The following is a 25,406-nucleotide window of genomic DNA, read 5'->3' on the forward strand; positions in this document are numbered from 1 at the left end:
TTCTTCCAGCCCAGCATTTCTCATGATGTATTCTGCATATAAGTTAAATAAGCAGGGTGACAATATACAGCCTTGACATACTCCTTTTCCTATTTGGAACCAGTCTGTTGTTCCATGTCCAGTTCTAACTGTTGCTTCCTGACCTGCATGCAGATTTCTCAAGAGGCAGGTCAGGTGGTCTGGTATTCCCGTCTCTTTCAGAATTTTCTACAGTTTATTGTGATCCACACAGTTAAAGGCTTTGGCATAGTAAATAAAGCAGAAATAGATGTTTTTCTGGAACTCTCTTGCTTTTTCCATGATCCAGTGGATGTTGGCAATTTGGTCTCTGGTTCCTTTGCCTTTTCTAAAACCAGCTTGAACATCTGAAGCCTGACTTGGAGAATTTTGAGCATTACTTTACTATCATGTGAGATGAGTGCAATTGTGCGGTAGTTTGAGCATTCTTTTGCATTGCCTTTCTTTGGGATTGGAATAAAAACTGACCTTTTCCAGTCCTGTGGCCACTGCTGAGTTTTCCAAATTTGCTGGCATATTGAGTGCAGCACTTTCACAGCATCATCTTTCAGGCTTTGAAATAGCTCCACTGGAATGCCATCACCTCCACTAGCTTTGTTCGTAGTGATGCTTTCTAAGGCTCACTGGACTTCACATTCCAGGATGTCTGGCTCTAGGTCAGTGATCACACCATCGTGATTATCTGGGTCATGAAGATCTTTTTTGTACAGTTTTTCTGTGTATTCTTGGCACCACTTCTTAATATCTTCTGTTCTGTTAGGTCCATACCATTTCTGTCCTTTATCGAGCCCATCTTTGCATGAAATGTTCCCTTTGTGTCTCTAGTTTTCTTGAAGAGATCTCTAGTCTTTCCCATTCTGTTGTTTTCCTCTATTTCTTTGCTTTGATCTCTGAAGAAGGCTTTCTTGTCTCTTCTTGCTGTTCTTTGGAACTCTGCATTCAGATGCTTATATCTTTCCTTTTCTCCTTTGCTTTTTGCTTCTCTTCTTTTCCCAGCTATTTGTAAGACCTCCCCAGATAGCCATTTTGCTTTTTTGCATTTCTTTTCCATGGGGATGGTCTTGATCCCTGTCTCCTGTACAATGTCACGAACCTCAGTACTGCCCCAACCAGTAACGCTGAAGAAGCTGAAGTTGAATGGTTCTATGAAGACCTACAAGACGTTTTAGAACTAACTCTCAAATAAGATGTCCTTTTCACTATAGGGGACTGGAATGCAAAAGTAGGAAGTCAAGAAACCCCAGGAGTAACAGGGAAATTTGGCCTTGGAATACGGAATGAAGCAGGGCAAAGACTAATAGAGTTTTGCCAAGAAAATGCACTGGTCGTAGCAAACACCCTCTTCCAACAACACAAGAGAAGACTCTACACATGGACATCACCAGATGGTCAATACTGAAATCAGATTGATTATATTCTTTGCAGCCAAAGATGGAGAAGCTCTATGCAGTCAACAAAAACAAGACCAGGAGCTGACTGTGGCTCAGATCATGAACTCCTTATTGCCAAATTCGGACTGAAATTGAAGAAAGTAGGGAAAACCACTAGACCAATCAATGCAAGGTAGCTTCAAAAAGAGAATGGTTAAAGCAAATTGGGGTTGGGTGGAGAGTGTTTACTGGCACATGAAAATGACTGGAAGCAAATAAAACCAGTTCCTATTAAGTTTTTAAAGGGAATTTTATCCAAATAAATCCTATAACTCATCTGCAAAACTCTTTGGTTATTCAGGGCTTCTCTGGTGGCTCAGATGGTAAAGAATCTGCCTGCAGTGTGGGAGATTTGGGTTCGATCCCTCGGGTGGGACGATCCACTGGAGAAGGGACTGGCAACTCCAGTATTCTTGCCTGGAAAATCCCATGGAGAGAGGAGCCTGATGGGCTACAGTCTGAGGGATTGCAAAGAGTTGGACACGACTGAGTGACTAACACTTTCACTTTCATTCAGTACTTATGGAAATTTTCAAGCACCAAGCCTGCATTAACAGCTGTAGGACATATGAAATGTGTACCCCAAGGATAGTGTATTCTCCAATACCCACTTCAAATTTCTCCATGGAAAATATAGACAAGGAAGAACTATTTGACAGGAAATGGTAGGCAACAGCACGAGACAGGATAAATGGGCACCTTCTCAAGAGCAGAAGCAGGGTTTTCAAGGGTATGATCAACAGGATCTGTCTATTTCCATGACCACTGTTTGTGGAATATTCTCTTTTCTTCCCTTATCCACATAGGGGTGTTTTATTTGACCATTCATTTTATTCTTTTAACAGATCCATGAGGAACTAGAGGTGACCTTAATGGAAAAACTAAACAAAAACCTATCCATTTCCCAGATACCTGGAAATTTGAGAAGATGTAGTAAAGAGAAATGGTTGTGTCAGGAATAAAGGGAGGGGAAGGAGAATTTCTCTGAACATCCTCTGACTAAACTCCCAGTAGCGTGGAGTTCAACCTGCCTGGCACTACAGCTTCATGGCCTAAGTGAATGATAGAGCAACAGAATAGAAAATGATTGGGTCTCTGCTTACCGACAGCAGTTTGTTCCATTCTAGCCTAGACTTGTCAGAGAGTCACATAGAGGGGTCATAACTACTGTCTATTTAAGTCATTTCATTTTGGGGCCTTTTGGCAGCATTAGCATAGCATTGACTCTGGGGGAGCTAAAATTATTAACCCTAAAATTATTTTCTGAAGGGTTTTCTCATGTATATGGTATTCTGCTTAAGCCATTAATTTTGTATATTGCCCTGATCACATCTTGTACATTTCTATCTCTGGGTCTTTATTCATGTGATTTATTTGACTTTTCTTGAGTCCTCCCCAACTAAAATCCTACTCATCTCATTTCATACAATATCCTTTCTTTTGTATAAATACATATTTAAAAATTTTTCAGCTTATGAAATCAGTTTGATTACTTAATTGCCAGAAGATTGTATTATGCATGTTTTATGTTTCCAATTGAGTTATAAGGTCTAAACAACAGCTATGTTGACCTGTTTTTTTAGCCCTTTGATAGTTATACCTCAGGATTCAATAATTATTTGATAATTGATTAATTGCTGAAATATAATGGCATCTCTCATCCTATTGGAGAAAGATATAGTCTAGTAAGTTATCTGTAACCAGTATGACACATCATTTTACCTGTGGTGGATTCATTTTGATATTTGGCAAAACTAATACAATTATGTAAAGTTTAAAAATAAAATAAAATTTAAAATAAATAAATAAACTGCTAAAAAAAAAAAAGAAGTTACTTTTATCCAAAAAGTCTTAATAACGATACTTGTCCCAATTCTGTCATATAAAGAGGAAAGTCTATTCATGTTTTCCTGTTTTTCTGAAGCAAGCTGTCAAATGCTACCACTGCCAGATGTAGCATTATTCCATTTCTAGAAACATTAAAGTGAGGATGACTGCTAATATATTTTCATTCTCTAATTTTCTTTGGCTTTGTTAAGATTCTGGTAGCAATACAGGATGTAGTTAGGTTTAAATAATCATAACGTTTTTCATTTTACATGACCTTTCCACCCATATCATTCCAACTATGATAGTTTACAAAACAAAAATACTGTTCTTCATAAGTTCATTTTAGGTGGTAAAATTTATTTTGCCAAAAGGGCACTGATATTTGAAATTGAAAGAACATTAATTGCCTGTTAATCACAGAACAAAAAGTACATATCCACTAAATTACTATCTGTTGATATTGTGCAGTAGATTTTTCTATTTAACCATTACTCTTGATCTAACTCGCAAAACTTATCTCTATTGTCTATGGGCCCTACCTCAGTATCAAAGTAGAATGATGTTACCTAGGTAGCATACAATTTTATATGTTTGATTTACACTGAAATTTCCACTATTTCACACTAACTTCCTTTGGAAATAGCAGCCCAGCCAAAAATTTATGTTAATTAAAAAAAAAAAAAAGTGGCAATAGACTTTTGTCCTTCTCTTGCTTGAAATATTGGGTTTGCGAAAAAGTTCATTTGGGTTTTTGCATACAGTGTGATGAAAAACCCAAATGAACTTTTTGGCCAACCCAATACGTTCTGTTTATATACTCCTCCCCTCCCCTACCGGAGAAGGTGATGGCACCTCACTCCAGTACTCTTGCCTGGCAAATCCCATGGGTGGAGGAGCCTGGTAGGCTGCAGTCCATGGGGTCACTAAGAGTTGGACACGACTGAGCGACTTCACTTTCACTTTTCATTTTCATGCACTGGAGAAGGAAATGGTAACCCACTCCAGTGTTCTTGCCTGGAGAATCCCAGGGACAGCGGAGCCTGGTGGGCTGCCATCCATGGGGTAACACAGAGTTGGACATGACTGAAGTGACTTAGCAGCAGCAGCAGCCCCTCCCCTACAGTCAGTCTAGTAATCTATTTTTCATTTAGGCAGATTTGTTCTTGTTCAGTCACTCAGTCATGTGGACTCTTTGCGGCCCCATGGACTGTGGCATGCAGGGCTTCCCTGTCCATCACCATCTACTGGAGCTTGCTCAAACTCATGTCCACTGAGTCAGGGATCCATCCAACCATCTCATCTCTGTTGTCCCTTTCTCCTCCTGCCTTCTATGTTTCCAAGCATCACAGTCTTTTCCAGTGAGTCAGCTCTTCCCATCAGGTGGCCAGAGTGTTGGAGCTTCAGCTTCAGCATCAGTTTTTCCAGTGATATTCAGGGTTGATTTCATTTAGGATTGACTGGTTTGATCTCAGTGCAGTACAAGGGACTCTCAAGAGTCTTTTCCAATGCCACAATTCAACAGCATCAATTCTTCAGTGCTCAGCCTTCTTTATGGTCCAACTCTCACATCCATACAACACGACTGATTAAAAACATAGCTTTGACTGTATGGATCTTTGTCAGCAAAGTAATGTCTGAATTAAAAATTTAAAAAGTAATTTTTAATATGCTGTCTACATTTTTCATAGCTTTCTTCCAAGGAGCAAGCATCTTAATTTCATGGCTGCAGTCACCATCCACAGTGATTTTGGAGTCAAAGAAAATAAAGTCTTTCACTGCTTCTATCATTTCCCCATCTATTTGCCATGAAGTGATGGGACAGGATGCCATGATCTTCGTTTTCTGAATATTCAAAAAGCTTTTGGATGAAAGCTTTAATCTAGCTTTTTCACTCTACTCTTTCACCTTTGTCAAGAGGCTCTTTAGTTCCTTTTCGCTTTCTGCCATAAGGCTGGTGTCATCTGCATATCTGAGGTTATGTTAGATATTTCTGCCAGCAATCTTGATTCCAGCTTGTACTTCATCCAGTTCGGCATTTCATATGATGTACTCTACATATAAGTAAATAAGCAAGATGACAATATACAGTCTTGATATACTCCTTTCCCAATTTGCAACCAGTCTGTTGTTTCATGTCTGGTTCTGACTGTTGCTTTTTGACCTGCATACAGATTTCTCAAGAAGCAGGTATGGTGGTCTGTTACTCCCATGTCTTTAAGAATTTTCCAGTTTGTTGTGATCCACACAGTCAAGGATTAGCACAGTCAATGAAACAGGTAGATGTTTTTCTGGAATTCCTTTGCTTTTCTATGATCCAAAGGATGTTGGTAATTTGATTTGAATTCCTCTGCCATTTTCTAAATCCAGCTTGTACCTCTGGAAGTTCTTGGTTCACATACTGTTGAAACCTAGCTTGGAGGATTTTGAGCATGACCTTGCAGGCATGTGAAATAAGTGCGACTGTGTGGTAGTTGAACATTCTTTGGCATTGCACTTCTTTAAGATTGGAATGAAAACTGACCTTTTCCAGTCCTGTGGCCACTGCCGAGTTTTCCAAATTTGCTGATATACTGAGTGCAGCACTTTTGCAGCATCATCTTAGAGGATTTGAAATAGCTCAACTAGAATTCTATCATCCCCACTAGCTTTGTTCATAGTGATGCTTTCTAAGGCCCACTTGACTTTGCACTCCAGGATGTCTGGCTCTAGGTGATTGATCATACCATCATGGTTATCTGGGTTATGAAGATTTTTTTTTGTGTAGTTCTTTTGTGTATTCTTGCAGCCTCTTAATATCTTCTGCTTCTGTTAGATCCATACTGTTTATGTCCTTTATTTTGCTCATTTTGCATGAAATTTTCCCTTGGTATCTCTAATTTTCTTGAAGAGATCTCTAGTCTTTCCCATTCTATTGTTTTCTTCTATTTCTTCTCATTGCCCACTTAGGAAGCCTTTTTTTTATCTCTCCTTGCTATTCTTTGGAACTCTGCATTCATATGGGTATATCTTTCCTTTTCCCTTTGTCTTTCACTTCTCTTCCTTTCTCAACTATTTGTAAGGCTTCCTCAGACAACCATTTTGCCTTTTTCTATTTTGGGGGGATGGTTTTGATCACTGCCTCCTGTACAATGTTATGAACTCTTCTATAGTTTTTCAGGCACTTTTTCTATCACATCTATTTCCTTGATTCTATTTGTCCCTTCCACTGTATAATCATAAGGAATTTGATTTAGGTCATACCTGAATGGTCTAGTGGTTTTCCCTACTTTCTTCAATTTAAATCTGAATTTTGCAATAAGGAATTCATGACCTGGGCCACAGTCTGCTCATGGTCTTGTTTTTGCTGACTCTGTAGAGGTTTTCCATCTTTGGCTGCAAAAAATATAATCAATCTGATTTCTGTATTAACCGTCTGGTCATGTCCATGTGTAGAGTCGTCTCATGTGTTTTTGGAGGAGAGTATTTGCTATGACCAGTGCACTGTCTTGGCAAAACTCTGTTAGCCTTTCCTCTGCTCTTATTTCTTATTTTTCTGAGTCAGTAGTTTGACTTCCTTTTCATTAAGTTAAAATAATTTTTTAAAAATGGGAATTTATCCTTTTGATTGCTAAATCTGAGACTTTTCGAAGCTTCAGGATGACTTCTAAAATGAGGAATGTGGCCTAATGTTTGTTCCATCTCCAAAATCCCGTTGAGAACTGTGGTATGACCAGCAGCTTAGGATTTATTCTCATGATTAGAAACTGGCTTTTTTCAGTTAATATGTTTGCATAAGAAAACCGTTTTGAATGACACAACTATGTAATTTTACCCATACAAGTTGGTGCCAATGTGTTTCTTTGCTTATTATGATACACGTTTAATTCATGATATGCCTTCTACTCTTTTCTATTGCACCTGTTGCCATCTACTGTTTTGTGTCTAAACATTACTCTTATAAACTCTGTGATGATCATCTTTTATATTTTTCTATCAAAAGAGATAACTCAATTGATTGAACAATTCTTTGTTTGCTTGCCAAATTACCACACAGTGTACCAAGTTCTTGATACACAAAGATGAATTAGAGCCCCTGTTTCAAGATGTTAATAGGCAAATGTGTAAAGAAGTAAATTCTATTTGATTATATCTACTGAAATAAAAGTCCATGGGCACATGATAAATAGAATGACTGATTCAAAATATTCACAAAATGTTTAGTCAAACCAGAGTCTCCAATGAATTCTCAAAGACCATTTATGTCCTATGTGAGTGAAATGGCTCAGTATCTGTGATAAAAGAACATCTTGTACTACAAAAAAATGTTTTAAAAAATGTATTAGTTAAGTGCTTGGTAGTCTCAGGATGAGAGGTACTAAGGTGGTTAAACTTGATGTTACACTCTTCTAAATTATTTTTAATCACCTGGAAAATAAAACCCTGAGATTAATTTTCTGTAAGAAGTATAAACAACATGATTTTACTTCCCTTAGTAGATATAATTTCACAATGTTTTAAATCATTGTTAATTGATCTCAGCAGGATCATGCTTCATCTTTTTGACTGGACAACTATGCAATTGTATAGTCATGGTATCCATTATTTTTTCATTTGATTTTTATGCCAGTTTTCAAGGTCAGGTTTTCTTCTCGATTTTTTGCTAAGTATCTTGCCTTTCACAAGTACCCATGTGTTCCTAGCAAATGGGGATTTATTTTTTTAGAACCAAGTTTGTTTTAATGTGTTTGTTAGTATAAATCACTCATCTTTTTCTAAATTACTTGGCAATTTTACTGAATTTCTCCAAGAAAAATATGATTCTGTTCTTTTATAGTTCTTTATATATACTCTCAGGATTTAAATTGTCTTTTTAACGTTTTATTCTTTAACTTATTGGGATCATGTTAGGCTGCAATACAGGGAAGATCTTTCTATAAGCACTGTACCTTGTATGGTGCTTGATATGATACCAACAAAGAGATGAAAGAATGAATGAGTCAGTGACATTTTGTAAATATTGTTATACAAATCTACTGAAAGTTGAGATTCTTGATTGCATGCACAGTCATGGTCAACTCTTTGTGACCCCCATGGACTGCAACTTGCCAGGTTCCTCTGTCTATGGGACTTTTTAGGCAAGAATACTGGAGTGGGTTGCTATTTCCTCCTCCAGGGAACTTCCCCACCCAGGGATCAAACCTGTGTCTCCTGAGTTGCCTTTACTGCTGTGCCATGGGGAAGCCAGGAGTTGAGATTACACCTTGAATAATTAGCATTTAATGATGTTGACTGAAAACCATGCATAACCTAAAAGTTGAGAATTATGTTTTATTTGCCATACATACTGAGGACTTAAGCCAAAGAGAGAATCTCTCAGATAGCTCTGAGGGACTGTTCTGATGAGGTAAGGGAAGAGCCACTATACATAGAAGTTTTTGCAAAAAAAAAAAAAAAAACCCTCAAAAACAGAAAACCAAAATCCTATAACAATGGGTAGTTGGAACACAAAAATATTGCTATTATAAAAAAACTAGACATCTCAAATTAATGAACTTAGCACTTTTCTATGTGTAGAAAAATGCAAAGATGTAGACTCAACGAAATCATTCCTTTAATTTGTACCTTAACAGGTACAAAGGGTCTTAACTTGAACCTTACCTTAATCATAATAGGTGCGAAGGGTCAATTTCCTTTATTTCTCCATCCTCAGTTGCCTAAAGGTGTACAACTGGGTGTGGATGCAGTGGCTCATGGCTTGATGGCTGCAACATCCTTTGTTTACTGATATGGCAAGTGACATTTTTGTCCACAGTGAAGTCATGACCCTACCTTTAGTAGATCATAACTTAATCACATCTAATTAAGATGTCTCAAATGCAAAATTGATTGTAATAATAGTAAAGTTGCAGTTTGTTGAGCTAATAATAACATCTACCATGTACTGAGTGCTCGCTCAGCATATAAATGACATATATATACATATATATATATATACATATATAATTTTATGTAATCTTATCAACAGCCCTTTAAAGTTGATACTCCCCAATCCAAGTAGTATACATACATTATTTTGGCTGTTATTCTTTTTTAAAATTAATTTTGGTGATCCTATTTAATGCAGTTTTTCATATTAAATTGAATTAGTATATATTAGTAAACTCACACTGTACATATCATACATAATATGAAAATCTCTGCTCATATATACATTTAGGGATTCCAATTATTTACTCTCAGTTTTTCTCTCTGGAAGTACTTATAGTATCTCTCTCACAGTAACATTTAATGATGGAGAAGTTCTCTTTTCTATTCATGACATATGCATGTTATATAGATTCACTGCTGTTGCTGCTTAGTCACTGTCATGTCTGACTCCTTGTGACCCCATGGACTGTGGCCCACCAGGCTCTGTTCATAGGATTTTCCAGATAGGAATGTGGAGTTGATTGCCATTTCCTTCTCCAGTATATTCACTACATAAATCTGTTTTTTGGCCAACCCTTTTGGAATACTTTTATACAAATTTAGTTTCAACCTTATCACAGCCATAGAACTATCTTCACTATATTTTTAAATCTAATAACTATTAGAGTTCTTTGATTCTTATACTTTAAATTTTGAATATGCTTGATAATTCTCATATTTTTCCCCCTCTAGCTCCCTAAAGATTTTGGCACCAGAGACTGGTTTTGTGAAAGACAAAGTTTCCATTGACTGGGGTGGAGGAAGAGATGGTTCAGGGAGTAATGCAAGCGATGGGGAGTGGTAGATGAAGCTTTGCTCAGTAGCCCTCTGCTCACCTCCTGCTGTGTTCAGGAGGTGAACACACCTGGTTCCTAACAGACTGGTATCAGACTGCAGCCCAGGAGTTGGGGATCCCTGCTCTAGCTAAGTCTTTATCCTGTTTTTAAAACTTATGTCATACATCAACATGCATCCACCATGGGTATACACCAATACACTGTTGTAAAAAAAATAAAATAAAAAACATAATAATATAAAAAAGAAAAAAAAACATGTCATAATCTAGACTAATTAAACTTTCTCAATTATATACTTTTATTTAAGCCTGTATGTTTCTTTTATCCCAACTACCTACCTGCTAAGTTGCTCAGTTCAACTGTTTGTGACCCCAAGAACTGCAGGCTTCTCTGTCCATGGGGATTCTCCAGGCAAGAATACTGGAGTGGGTTGCCTTCCCTTCTTCCAGGGGATCCTCCCAACCCAAGAATCAAATGCAGGTCTCCTGCACTGCAGGTGGATTCTTTATTGTCTAAGCCACCAGGGAAGCCCAGAAATACTGGAGTGGGTAGCCTAAACCTTCTCCAGGGGATCTTTCTGACCCAGGAATCAAAATGGGGTCTTGGTTATCCCAATTACTACATTATAATTAATATTCTGTAGTCATTTATTTTGTTGGTTAGCATCATTTATTAACTCTATAAAGGAAGAGCCATGTCTGTCATTTGCAAAACTAAGAGAAGGGGGTGCTAGAGTATGAGGCAGTTATGTAGCATCACCAACTTAATAGACATGATTTTGAGGAAACTCCAGGAGATAGTGAATGACAAAGGAGCCTGGTGTGCTGTAGTCCATGGGGTTACAAAGAGCTGGACACAACTGAGCGATTGAACAACAGTCCCCCAAACATTGCCCATGACAACTGCTTAATAAACATTTGTGGAATGTTACCCACTTTTCATTGGGTAACAGCATGTACTTGTGCAATGATCTAAGTCTTTTAATTTAGAGACATACCCAAGTCTAAAACTTACTAGTTGTGTGGCCTTGGGAAAGTTACTTGATTCCCAATTTCCCTTTCTGTACAATGAGGGAAATTATATATGATGCTAGGTATTTTGTGAGGAAAGTTATGACCAACCTAGACAGCATATTAAAAAGCAGAGACATTACCAACAAAGATCTGTCTAGTCAAAGCTATGGTTTTTCCAGTAGTTATGTATGGATGTGATAGTTGGACTATAGAGAAAGCTGAGTGCCGAAGAATTGATGCTTTTGAACTGTGGTGTTGGAGAAGACTCTTGAGAGTCCCTTGGACTGCAAGGAGATCCAACCAGTCCATCCTAAAGGAGATCAGTCCTGGGTGTTCATTGGAAGGACTGATGTTGAAGCTGAAACTCCAATATTTTGGCCACCTAATGCGAAGAGCTGACTCATTGGAAAAGACCCTGATGCTGGGAAAGATTGAGGGCAGGAGGAGAAGGGGACGACAGAGGGTGAGATGGTTGGATGGCATCACTGACTCAATGGACATAGGTTTGGGTGGACTCCAGCAGTTGGTGATGGATAGGGAGGCCTGGCATGCTGCAGTTCATGGGGTCGCAAAGAGTCTGACATGACTGAGCAACTGAACTGAACTGAAGGTGTGAAAATGAATGCTTAAATCAGAATATGGTTCAGAGTTGGTTTCAATGACTGAGGATATTAGATTCCTCAAACTGTTGATTTTTAGAAAGCAGGGAATGCGGTGTTTTTTACACTGGTACATATCATAGAGCATTGTTAATGGTAAACCTCAAGAGCTTCTGATGAATAAATTAATTAAATTAATTGTCACTTCAGTTCAGTTCAGTTGCTCAGTCGTGTCCGACTCCTTGCGACCCCATGAATCGCAGCATGCCAGGCCTCCCTGTCCATCGAGTCAGTGATGCCATCCAGCCATCTCATCCTCTGTTGTCCCCTTTCCCTCCTGCCCACAATCCCTCCCAGCATCAGATTACTTTGCAACGTGTATTACTGAGCTACCTCTCCATGTATATCTTCGTTTTCTCTTGAAATTCAAACTCTTGATTGCTGGTAGAAGCAGTGTTTAAAAATTAGTCTATCTTAGCTAGTTTTACAACTCTTATAGTAATGACAAAAAGCTAATTTTATGTAAAAGTTCATATTGCAACACTATTTAGAAAAATCAAGAATAAAACATGAATGTTTAATCAGAATATAGCATTTTTATTTTTTAATATAAATTTATTTTAATTGGAGGTTAATTACTTTACAATATAAATTTATTTATTTTAATTGGAGGTTAATTATTTTACAATATTGTATTGGTTTTGCCATACATCAACATGAATCCGCTATAGGTATCCCATGGACAGAGGACCCTGATGGGCTACATAGCATTGGGTTGCAGAGTTGGAGAGTAGCCCACCATTTTAAAAAATGCTATATATATACAGAATATATATATATTCCAGGCAAGAATACTGGTGTGGGTTGCCATTTCCTACTCCAGGGAATCTTCCGGATCAAACCACATCTGTCTCACTACATCTCCTGTATTGACAGATAGATTCTTTACCACTGTCACTATCTGGGAAGCATATAATTCTTCCAGCTAATAACATATATTTCTTGGCTCTGCGTTTTAAAATGGACATAAACAGCATAGAGAGAGAAGTCCCAAATTAAAGGGTTGGGAGGGGACAAAAAATAGAAACCATGAGCAATGGCTATACAATTGGGATCTATTAAACCTGAATGTGAAAGTTCTTAATAATGTGTTCATGAATTCCTCAATGTACAGAGGATGACGGGTAGGTTATTTTTAATGAAGGTCAAAGAACAAGGGCAAACAATAGCAGCAGTTTCCTGAAGAGGAGAACCAGATATATTTTGGATTTTTTTCTTTTAGCTTAATTTTGAAACAGCCTAAATTATTATCTGTCTTTTGTTTTCAATATAATTCAGCCACAAGGCAAGAGGTAAGATTAGGTAATCTTTAAAACTCAAATCAGTGTTATTATGCATTCAGTGATTCACTTCATATGTTTTCTTTTTGCTTTAGTACTTTTTTCTGTGTAATGTTTATTTGTTCATGTAAATAAAAGTTAAATTTGAGCATAGCAACTATTTAGACACTTTTTCTTTTCCTCCTTTCATTTCTACACCTGAAGCTTCTTGTGAAATAATTTGGAAACTCCTTTTTCCCTAGATGTAAAAGTTCATGATAATTGAAGTCCTGACCTCAATTATTTCTTGAGGGGTGAGAGGGAAGGAATAGATTTATTCTAAAAACACAAGTGGTAATTTCATTAAAATTATTTCCTTTTTCTTTACTATATTCAAGGGATTGAATTCTTAACTCATTTCATCAAAACTTATTAACCTCCCCTCTCTTGCAGCAAACAGCTCATCTATTAATCAACTAAATTTTCTTAAAAATTAACTATTCCAAAATAAATTGTTCATTTCAAAAATATTTTGTAAAGAATGACTGAAAATTTACAGGAAATAAATGCGTTAAATTTTACTGAAAATGAACTATAGAATTTGCCTTTATGAAATGGTAAAGTGAAATATTAAAAATCATTAACCATGGTTACAGATACTTAAAATATTTTGCAAATAGTAGTTTATAATGTATAATTAAATGCTAAGGTAGCTTAATGAATTACCTGTTATTTATAGAAACCATTGATATTTAATTAATAATAGTCAAGTTCTTTACATTTCTAGGCTTGAGAACTTTAAATAATTGCTTTAAACTGAAAGGATATACTTTATTTCTAATGTATATAAGGAAAGTTCTATGAATCTTCAATACTTCTTTCACTGATTGACCTCATTTGAAATTCATCACTGATTTTTTTCTTTTCAGTACCACTGAAAAATTAAACAAACAAAAAATTTTGTTCACTTAAGAAATACTCTCAAAAGTACCATGTGCATATTATGGGTAAAAATATAAAATTTCAACTTTGTTTACTGCACTAATTATCCATAAATGATTGTTGATTTTATGCAGTTGCTACTACATTTTATAAAGTGTTTTTTATTTTGGTATTTTTACTTAATATTTTTATTGATAAATCCCATGGATTGAGGAGCCTGGTAGGCTGCGGTCCATGGGGTCGCTAAGAGTTGGGCACGACTGAGCGACTTCACTTTCACTTTTCACTTTCATGCATTGGAGAAGAAAATGGCAACCCACTCCAGTATTCTTGTCTGGAGAATCCCAGGGACGGAGGAGCCTGGTGGGCTGTCGTCTACGGGGTCGCACAGAGTCGGACACGACTGAAGCGACTTAGCAGCAGCAGCAGCATTATAATGGTTTATAATTATTTGATTTAACGTAAAGTGATATCATCCACTTTACTAACTGAACAAATAGGATGAATATCAGGTTTAATTGGAAATATACTTTATTTTTGCATTGCAGTGTCTTTTTTAGCTTTTTATTTTGCAATAATTTTAGACTTACAGGTAAATTATGAAAATAGTACAGGGCTCCCATATACATACTCTTATCCAGCTTTCCTTAATATTAGTTAATTAATTACCTAGTTAATTACAATTTGTATAATACTTTTAACTAAATCAAAGTTAACTTTACTCAAACTGGAATATCTTTTAGTCCATTTATTCCTTACTATTTGTATTTCTGTTGATCATGATTTGTAGTATAAATGTAAATAATCTAGTAGAAAATTTAGGAAATACTATTCTCCCCTAACTTCATTAAATTCTATAACTTCTTCTACTTCTATAAAACGTTTATATTTTTTCTCTTAAAGTGAAAATGTATTTTTCTCTGGAATGGATATTTTTTTAAAAATCTCTTATATTTGTATACTTGTATACTTTAAGCATAAACTAATAAAATAACAAAGTAACAGATGAATATCAGTCAGTTTCCAGATATTTTGCATATTGATCTACTTAAAACTCACAACTGTATGCACTTGTTATGATAATTCTCATTATATTCTCAAGGTTAAACACATATTAGAGCTTAAATTCTAGTCCAGTGTCTTGAATTTCACCAATATGTCATTTAAGTGAAAAAATGTTTGCACCCAAAATGTATATGAATATTTTCAGATGAATGTTCATGGTTTAAGGTTAAGTAGAAGCATCAAGGCAATGGCACCCCACTCCAGTACTCTTGCCTGGAAAATCCCATGGATGGAGGAGCCTGGAAGGCTGCAGTCCATGGGGTCGCTGAGGTCGGACACGACTGAGCAACTTCACTTTCACTTTTCACTTTCATGCATTGGGGAAGGAAACGGCAACCCACTCCAGTGTTCTTGCCTGGAGAATCCCAGGGACGGGGGAGCCTGGTGGGCTGCCGTCTATGGGGTCGCACAGAGTCGGACACGACTGAAGCGACTTAGCAGCAGCAGCAGCAGCAGCAGAAGCATCAAAGTAATGGAGAGTGTATTGATGAAACTTGATTTTTGTATTTCTATGTTAGTAGAATATAACATTGAAAAAGCCACATAAATGATATTGCTCTTTTTAATTGTCTGTGAAATGTGATTTATTTGTTGTTTAGTTGCTCAGTTTTGTCTGACTCTTTTGTGACCCCATGGACTGTAACCCACCAGGCTCCTCTGTCCATGGGATTTCCCAGGCAAGAATATTGGAGTGGGTTGCTATTTCCTTCTCCAGGCGATCTTCCTGACTCAGGGCTAAAACCTGATTGTAAAATATGAGTAATAAATATTAATTTTAAAAATTGCTACAAAAATAATATAAAATATCTAAACCCAAGGATAGAACCCAGGTGTAAAATATGAATAATAAATCCTAATTTAAACAATTGTTACAAACTTAATAACAAATATCTAAATTTTTCTAGCATGAAGATAGGCATGTAATACCTATTCAGTAAAATTTTGGTCCTTTTCCGTACTTCTCTGTTGATGTAATTGAAATAGAGGACATTTCCATTATTTTGTAAATCTTCTTAAAAGGAAAAAGGACATCTGTATCTACATGTAATTTTATAAATCTAAAACATAAAAATATGTATTAAAATAACTGTAAACTCCTCTTCCTTCTATTCTGTAGAATTGCAGAGTAGCTCTTGTGGAAATCCAGGAGTTCCACCCAAAGGTGTGTTATATGGTACAAGATTTGATGTTGGAGACAAGATCCGCTACAGCTGTGTAACTGGGTATATCCTCGATGGCCACCCTCAACTCACCTGTATAGCCAATTCAGTCAATACAGCCTCATGGGATTTTCCTGTTCCTATCTGTAGAGGTAAAGAAAAAAATAATGCTTATCTTTATGTTGACTGAGTATTGCTTTGCCATAATGAAAATATTTTAAAAATGAGTGGTATATATTTGCAAAAGATATTTAGTGCTTGTTTCTTTTATAAAATCTGAGGCTTAGAAAAAAATAAGCATTTACAGTATATGACAGATTAAAGAAAATACTTGAAAACATTACTTGTGAAATAAGACAGTGCATTACATTATATATGTATGTATTTATGCATACATTGTGTATACGTGTCAATATTTATATTAGAAAAACATACAGTTTATGATGCATAGAACTTTAGACTGTCAGTCATAACTTTGTTTTCATTTTGAAATATTAACTGAATTTATTAATCTTTTAAAGATTTCTGATAGGTAAATTAGCTTGTGAATGTGTAAAATTAAGAATGCTGTATAATTTATTATTAATAATGATAAGGATCACTTGTATTATGGGAAAGCATAGTGATATACTAATGAGAACAAAGATTCAAAGTACATAACCTAGAAGACAGACATATTCAACTTTAGTGGAATTTGTGCATGAATTTTGTTGTGGTTGTTCGACTATTTGTGACCCCATGGACTGCAGCACACCAGGCTCTTCCATCATCCACTACTGTCCAAAGTTTGCTCAAACTCATGTTCAGTGACTCAGTGACGCTATATGATAATCTTATCCTCTGCTGCTCCCTTCTCCTTTTGCCTTCAATTTTTCCCAGCATCGGGATATTTTCCATTGAGTTGGCTCTTCACATCAGGTGCCCAAAGTATTGGAGCTTCAACTTCAGCATCAGTCCTTCCAATGCATATTCAGGGTTGATTTCATTTAGGTTGGACTGGTTTGATTTCCTCACAGTCCAAGGGGACTCTTAAGAGTCTTCTCCAGCACCACAATTCAAAAGCATCAATTCTTTGGTGTTCAGCATTCTTAATGGCCCAATTCTCACATCTGTACATAACTACTGGAAAAACCATAGCTTTGACTATATGGACCTTTCTCTGCAATGTGATGTCTCTGCTTTTTATATTCTGAGTTGCAGCAGTGATTTTCACCATTCTGTCTTCCAAGTAACTTACCGTATTTTCCTACTCAGTTATTCTACTGTTGAATCCTTCTAGTATATTGCTAATCTCTGTTTGTTTGTTCTTTAGTTCTTCTCAGTTCAGTTCAGTTCAGTGGCTCAGTCATGTCTGACTCTCTGCTCCCCTATGGACTATAGCACACCAGGCTTGCCTGTTCATCACCAACTTCCCAGAATTTGCTCAAACTCATGTCCATCAAGTCGGTCATGCCATTCAACCATCTAATGATGCCAAAGTCCATCATTAGTTCTTCTTGGTCTTTGCTAATTATTTCTTGCATCTTCTCCATTCTCTTCCAAAATCCTGGACCATCTTATCTGTCATTATTCAGAATTCTTTTTTCTGGAAGGTTTCCTATCTCCACTTCATTCCATTGTCTTTCTGGGAATTTATCTTGTTCCTTCATCTGGGACATAATACTATTCTTTTCATTTTAGTTAACTTTCTGTTATTGTGGTATTCATTTTGGAGGTTGCTGTCTCTGCTTTTTAATATGTTATCCTGTCTAGGTTTGTCTTAGCTTTCCTTCTAGGGAGCAAGCATATATTAATTTCATGGCTGTAGTCACCATCCATAGTGATTTTGGAGTCCGGGGAAGTAAGTTCTGTCACTGCTTCCACTTTTTCCCCTTCTATTTGCCATGAAGTTATGGGAAAGGATGCCATGATTTTAGTTTTTTTAATGTTGGGTTTAAGCCAGCTTTTTTCACTCTTTTCTTTCACCCTTATCAAGAGGCTTATTAGTTCCTCTTCACTTTCTGTTATTAGAGTGGTATCATTGTTTCTGCTCTTTATTGTGCCCATCCTTGCATGAAATGTTCCCTTAATGCCTCCAATTTTCTATAAAAGATCTGTAGTCTTTCTCATCTGTTGTTTTCCTCTATTTTTTTGCATTGTTCATTTTAAAAAGCCTTCTTATCTCTCCTTCTATTCTCTGAATCTCTGCATTCAGTTGGATATATCTTTCCCTTTCTCCCCTGCATGCTGCTTGTCTTCTTAACTCAGCTATTTGTAAAGCCTCCTCAGACAACCACTTTGCCTTTTTGCATTTCTTTTTCTTTCAGATATTTTTGGTTACTACCTCCTGTATAATGTTACAAATCTCCATCCATAGTCCTTTGGATACTTTGTCTACCAGATCTAATCCCTTAAATCTATTCATCACCTCCAGTGTATAATCATAAGGGATTTGATTTAGGTAACACCTGAATGGTTTAGTGGTTTTTTTCTACTTCTTTCAATTTAAACCCGAATTTTGAAATAAGGAGCTCATGATCTGAGAAACAGTCATTCTAGGTATTGTTTCTACTGACTCTATAGAGTTTCTCCTTCTTCAGCTACAAAGTACCTAATCAATCTGATTTCAGTTTTGACCATCTGGTGACATCCATGTGTAGACTCATCTCTTGGGTTGTTGGAAATGAGTCTTTGCTATGACCAGTGCGTTCTCTTAACAAAACTCTGTTAGCTTTTGCCCTGCTTCATTTTGTACTCTAAGACCAAACTTGCCTGTTATTCTGGTATCACTGGCATTCCTACTTTTGCAACCCAACCAGAAATTCTTTGGAAAAATCATAATCTCCAATCCTTCTTCCATTTTTTGAACAGGTTTTGTTCTTGTTGAGTTTTATAAGTGCTCCTTTATATTTTGGATTAGTTCAGTTCAGTTGCTCAGTCATGTCTGACTCTTTGTGACCCCATGAATCACAGCACGCCAGGCCTCCCTGTCCAACACAAACTCCCGGAGTCCTCCCAAACCCATGTCCATTGAGTCGATGATGCCATTCAAACATCTCAACCTCTGTCGTCCCCTTCTCCTCCTGCCCTCAATCCTTCCCAGCATCAGGATCTTTTCCAATGAGTCAGCTCTTCGCATCAGGTGGCCAAAGTATTGGAGTTTCAGCTTCAACATCAGTCTTTCCAATGAACACCCAGGATTGATCTCCTTTAGGATGGACTGGTTGGATCTCCTTGCAGTCCAAGGGACTCTCAAGAGTCTTCTCCAACACCACAGTTCAAAAGCATCAATTCTTCAGCACTCAGCTTTCTTTATAGTCCAACTGTTACATCCATACATGACCACTGGAAAAACCATAACCTTGACTAGATGGACCGTTGTTGGTAAAGTGATGTCTCTACTTTTTAATATGCTCTCTGGGTTGATCATAACTTTCCTTCCAAGGAGAAAGTGTCTTTTAATTTCATGGCTGCAGGCACCATCTGCAGTGATTTTGAAACCCAGAAAAATAGAGTCAGCCACTGTTTGCACTGTTTCCCCATCTATTTGCCATGAAGTGATGGGACTGGATGCCATGATCTTAGTTTTCTGAATGTTGAGCTTTAAGCCAACTTTTCCACTCTCCTCTTCCATTTTCATCAAGAGGCTCTTTAGTTCTTCTTCGCTTTCTGCCATGAGGGTGGTGTTATCTGCATATCTGAGGTTACTGATATTTCTCCTGGCAATCTTGATTCCAGCTTGTGCTTCTTCCAGCCCAGCGTGTCTCATGATGTACTCTGCATATAAGTTAAATAAGCAGGGTGACAGTATACAGCCTTGAGGTACTCCTTTTCCTATTTGGAACCTGTTGTTCCATGTCCAGTTCTAACTGTTGCTTCCTGACCTGCATACAGATTTCTCAGGAGGCAGATCAGGTGGTCTGGTATTCCCATCTCTTTCAGAATTTTCCACAGTTTATTGTGATCCACACAGTCAAAGGCTTTGGCATAGTCAATAAAACTGAAATAGATGTTTTTCTGGAATTCTCTTGCTTTTGCAATGATCTGGCGGATATTGGCAGTTTGATCTCTGGTTCCTCTGCCTTTTCTAAAACCAGCTTGAACATCAGAAAGTTCACGGTTCACGTATTGCTGAAACCTGGCTTGGAGAATTTTAAGCATTACTTTACTAGCGTGTGAGATGAGTGCAGTTGTGCCGTAGTTTGAGCATTCTTTGGCATTGCCCTTCTTTGGAATGAAAACTGACCTTTTCCAGTCTTGTGCCCACTTCTGAGTTTCCCAAATTTGCTGGCATATTGAGTGCAGCACTTTTGCAGCATCATCTTTCAGGATTTGAAATAGCTCAACTGGAATTCCATCACCTCCACTAGCTTTGTTCGTAGTGTTGTTTTGGATAGTAAGCCCTTGTTTAATGTAGGGTTTGCAAGTGTCTTCTCCCATTCCATTAGGTGGTATTTTCATTTTGTTAGCCGTTTCCTTTGCTGTTCAGAAGCATTTTAGTTTGATGTAGCCCCATTTGTTTATTTTTGCCTTTGTTTCTCTTTTCTTGGAGACATATCCAGATAGATATTGCTAAGATCGATAACAAATTGTCTATACTGTTCATGCTTTTTTCTAGTCCTTTTATAGTTTTGAGTCTGTAATCTACTTTGAGTTGATGATTATAAATGGCAAAAAATAGTGGTCTGATTTTATTATTTTTCATTTGGCTATTCAGTTTTCACAGTGCCTTTCATTGAATACTATCCTTTGTCAATTGTATCTTCTTTGCTCATTTGTCATAAATTAACTTTCAATATATTTGTAGGTCTATCTGGGCTCTCAATTTTATTCTGTTGAGCTCTAGGTATGATTTTCTGCCAATATTATGCTATTTTAATTATTATAGCTTTGTAATATAATTTTAAATCAGTGTGAGATCTTTATTTTTGTCCTTTTTATGGAATTGCTTTAGTCACTCTGTGTCTTTTATGGTTTCATATAAATTTTAGGACTTTTTATTCTGTTTCTGGAAAAATGTTGGAATTTTTATAGGGATTGTGTTGAAAATGTAGATTGCTCTAGGTAGCATTTTCTTTAACAATGTTAATTCTTCCAACATTTTAACAGTGTTAATCCATAATAATGGAATATCTTTCCATTTCTGCCTTCTAGGCCTTTATTACGTTGAAGTACTCTCCTCTATACTTATTTTGTAGAGAGATTTTTGTCATAAATGTGTGTTGAGTCTTGTCAAATGCTTTTTCTGTATCTATTGAATTGTACATATGATATTTATTTTTCATTTTTTATTGTGGTATATTTGTCTGTATACCCACATCTGTGTGTATGTGTGTATATATATATATATATATTCATATATTTATATATACATACCTCAACATGTATATCTCACATTGATTTGCAGATGTTGACCCATCCATTCACTCCAGGAATAAATCCCAATTGATCATGACTTATGATTTTTTAAATGCATTGTTGTATTAAGTTTAATATTCGTTGAGAATATTTACATATATGTTCATCAGAGAGGTTGATCTGTAATTTTCTTTTGTGTGTGTGTACTCGTCTGGTTTAGGTATCAGGTTAATGTTAGTTTCATAAAATGAGTTAGGAAACATTCCTCTTTTATAATTTTTTCAAAGAGTTTGGGAAGCATCAGTATTCAGTATTCTTTGAATATTTGGTAGAATTCACCTGTAAAGCTGTTTTGGGTCTGGAATTTTGTTTTTTGTGAGATTTCTGATTACTGTTTTAATTACCTTACCAGTTTTCAATCTATTCAGATTTTTTGTATTTCTTTATGATTTAATCTTTGGATATTGTGTGATTCTAAGAATATATCCATTTCTTCTTGGTTGTGCAGTTTGTTGGTGTATAGTTGCTCGTAGTATTTTTTTATAATCCTTTGTGTTTTTGTGATTCTGTGATATCTTTTGTTATTCCTTCCCTTTCATTTTGGATTTTGTTTATTTGAGCCTTCTTTCTTTCTTTTTTCCTTCATGATTCTAGCTAAAGCTTTATCTTTACAAATTCAGCTCTTAATTTCATCGATCATTTCTATTATGTTTTTAAATTTCATTTCAATTTATTTCTGCTGCGATCTATATTATTTTCCTCCTTCTAGGACTTTGTTCTTTTTTTCCTAGTTCTTTTAGGTGAAAAGTTAGATTGTATATTTGAAATTTTTTCTTGTTTCTTGAGATAGATCTGCTTGGCTATAAACTTTCCTTTTAGTACAACATTTGATGCATCTGATAGATTTTGTTATATTTTCTTTTCTTTTCCGTTGTCTCCAGGCATTTAAAAAATATTTTTAATATAATTGTTTTGTATATGTTGGTACTCCTGTGCTGGGGGTGTGCATATTGATAATTATTGTGTCTTCTTGATGAATTGTACCTTTTATCATTACAGTGTGTCCATCTCTATCTGTTGTTACCATTTTTGGTTTGAATTCTGTCTCATATGAGTATAGTTGGCTGCCATTGCATTGAGTATGGTCTTCCATCCCTTCCCTTTATGTCTATGCTCACCTTTAGAGCTGAGTTGAGTTTCCTGGAGAGCATATATTTGGGTGTTTTTGTATTCTGTGTACTTTGTGTTATGACTGGTGAATTCAGCCTATTTATGTTTAGGGTGATTATTGACAAATAAGGGCTTAGTATTTCCATATTTTTTTTTCTGGTTGCTCTGTATCTTTTTTTTTTCTATTATTTCTATTATTAAAAAATAATAATATTATTATTTTATTTTGATGATTTTCTATATTTTTCTCAGTTTCCTTTTCCTTTCTTTTTTGCATCTCTGCTCTAGATTTATTTTTATGGTTACCATGAAGTTTATGTATAACATCTAATAAATAAAATCTTCTTTTTTACTGAAGTGTAGTTGATTTGCAGTGTTTCAGGTATAAAGCAAAGTAATCCAGTTATATCTATTGTTTTCTACTATAGGTTATTGTAAGATAGTGAGTATAGTTTCCTGTACTATACAGTAGGTCCTTGGTTATCTATTTTATATAGTGATGTATGTCTGTTAATCGCTGTTTCCCAATTTATTCTTCCTCACTTCCCCTTTGATAATGACAAGTTTGTTTTCTGTGTCTATGAGTCTAGTTCTGTTTTGTTATTAAGTTCCTTTAAATTATTTTTTTTAATTCCACATATAAGTGATATCATATATTTGTCTTTCTCAGTCTGACTTACTTTACTTAGTATAATAATCTCTAGGCCCATTCATGTTGCTACAAATGACATTATTTCATTTTTTTCAATGGCTGAGTAACATTCCATTATATATGTAATATAATATTTCATATGTATGTATATGTATATATGTGAATTTATATGTATGTATGCTGTATGCAATGTCTGCTTTATGTATTCACCTGTTGATGGACATTAGGATTGGTTCCATTTCTTGGCACTGGTAAATAGTGCTGCTGTGAACACTGGGTACGTATGTCTTTTTTTTGTTTGTTTGTTTGTTTGTTTTGTTTTTTTTAAATTTAATTTTATTTTTAAACTTTACAATATTGTATTAGTTTTGCCAAATATCGAAATGAATCCACCACAGGTATATACCCGCGTATGTTTTTTTGAATTAGAGTTTTAATCTTCTCTGGATATATGCCCTGGAGTGGGATTATTGGATTATATGGCAGCTCTTTTTTAAGTATTTTATGGAACCTCCATACTGTTCTTCACAGTGGCTGCACCAGTTTACATTCCCATTTACCTTATGTGAGGGATCCCTTTTCTCACATCTTCTCCAGAATTTATTAATTTTGGAATTTTTGATAATGGTCATTCCAACAGGTGTGAGAAATTTAGTTTTCATGTGCCTTTTCATGTACCTATTGGCCATCTGTATGTCTTCTTTGGAGAAATGTCTATTTGGGTTTTCTGTGCATTTTTTTTTTTTTATATTGAGTTGTATAAGCTGTTTGTATATTTTAGAAATTAACCCCTTGTTGGTTGCATTGTTTGCAAATATTCTCTCCCAGTTTGTAAAATGTCTTTTCATTTTGCTTATAGTTTCCTTTGCTATATAAAGGCTTTTAAGTTTAATTAATAATACATCTGATTTATTTTTGCTTTTGTTTTCTTTACCCTATGAAACAGATGCAAAAAAAAATGTTGCTGTACTTTGTATCAAAGTTTGTTTTGCCTGTGTTTTTGGTAGGATTTTTATAGTATCCAGTCTTACATTTAGATCTTTAATACATTTTAAGTTTATTTTTATATATGGTGCTATGTTCTAATCTCGTTCATTGATGCATAACTGTTCAGTTTTTGCATAACTGCCTATTGAAGAAACAGTCTTTTCTCTGTCATATATTCTTGCCTCCTTTGTCATAGGTTGCTGCTGCTGCTATGTGGCTTCAGTCATGATTATAACTGTGGGCATGTTTCTGGGCCCTTTTCCATTCATCTATGTGTCAGTTTTTGTGCAAGTGCTATACTGTTTTGATGACTGCAATATAGTCTGATATCAGGGAGCATGATTCTGACAGTTCTGTTCTTTCTCGAGATTGTTTTGGCTATTGAGTATTTTTTATGTTTCCATACAGATTAATCAATTTTTGTTCCAGTTCTGTGAAACATACCATTGGTAATTTGATAAATACTGCATTGAATTTATAGCTTGCCTTGGGTAAAGTGATCGTTTTAATAATATTGATTCTTCCAGTCTGAGAACATAGTATATCTTATCATTTGTTTATGTGGTCTTCAATTTCTTTCATCAACATCTTATAGTTTTTGCAGTACAGTTCTTTTGTGTCTTTAGGTAGGTTTATTTGTAGGTATTTTCTTGTTCTTTTTTGTTTGTTTGTTTTTAGTGGAGTGTAATTGCTTTCTGCTGTTGTGTTATCTCCTGCTGTACAACAAAGTGAATCAGCTGTATATATACATATATTTCATCCTCTTGATCTTCCCTCCCATTCCCCATCATAGCACTCCTCTAGGTCATCACAGAGCACTGAGCTGAGTTCCCTGTGCTATACAGCAGCTTCCCACTAGCTCTCTCTTTTACACATGGTAGTGAATATATGTCAATCCTAGTCTCTCAATTCTTCCCACCCTCTCCTTCCCCCCGGGCCATAAGTCTTCTCTATGTCTGCATCTTTATTCCTTCCCTGAAAATATGTTCACCAGTACCATTTTTCTAGATTCCATTTCTATATATGTTAAGATATGATATTTATTTTTCTCTTTCTGACTTATTTCACTTTGAGGAACAGACTCTAAGTTTATCTACCTGACTACAAAGGACCCAATTTCATTCCTTTGTATGACTGAGTA

At 35.9% G+C, this 25,406-nt stretch overlaps 1 protein-coding gene across 1 annotated transcript in view; it reads left to right on the forward strand.

The window, feature by feature from the left end:
• The window catches only part of CSMD3 (CUB and Sushi multiple domains 3), a 1,491,512-nt gene that overhangs the window by 317,174 nt on the left and 1,148,932 nt on the right, over window positions 1-25,406 (forward strand). The window contains exon 4 of the mRNA XM_010863441.1: window positions 16,077-16,271. Within this exon, the coding sequence (XP_010861743.1) occupies window positions 16,077-16,271 (195 nt within the window). The remainder of the gene's footprint in view (window positions 1-16,076; window positions 16,272-25,406) is intronic.

Source organism: Bison bison, unplaced genomic scaffold, assembly GCF_000754665.1.
Source record: "Bison bison bison isolate TAMUID 2011002044 unplaced genomic scaffold, Bison_UMD1.0 scf7180017864491, whole genome shotgun sequence".
NCBI lineage: Eukaryota > Metazoa > Chordata > Mammalia > Artiodactyla > Bovidae > Bison > Bison bison.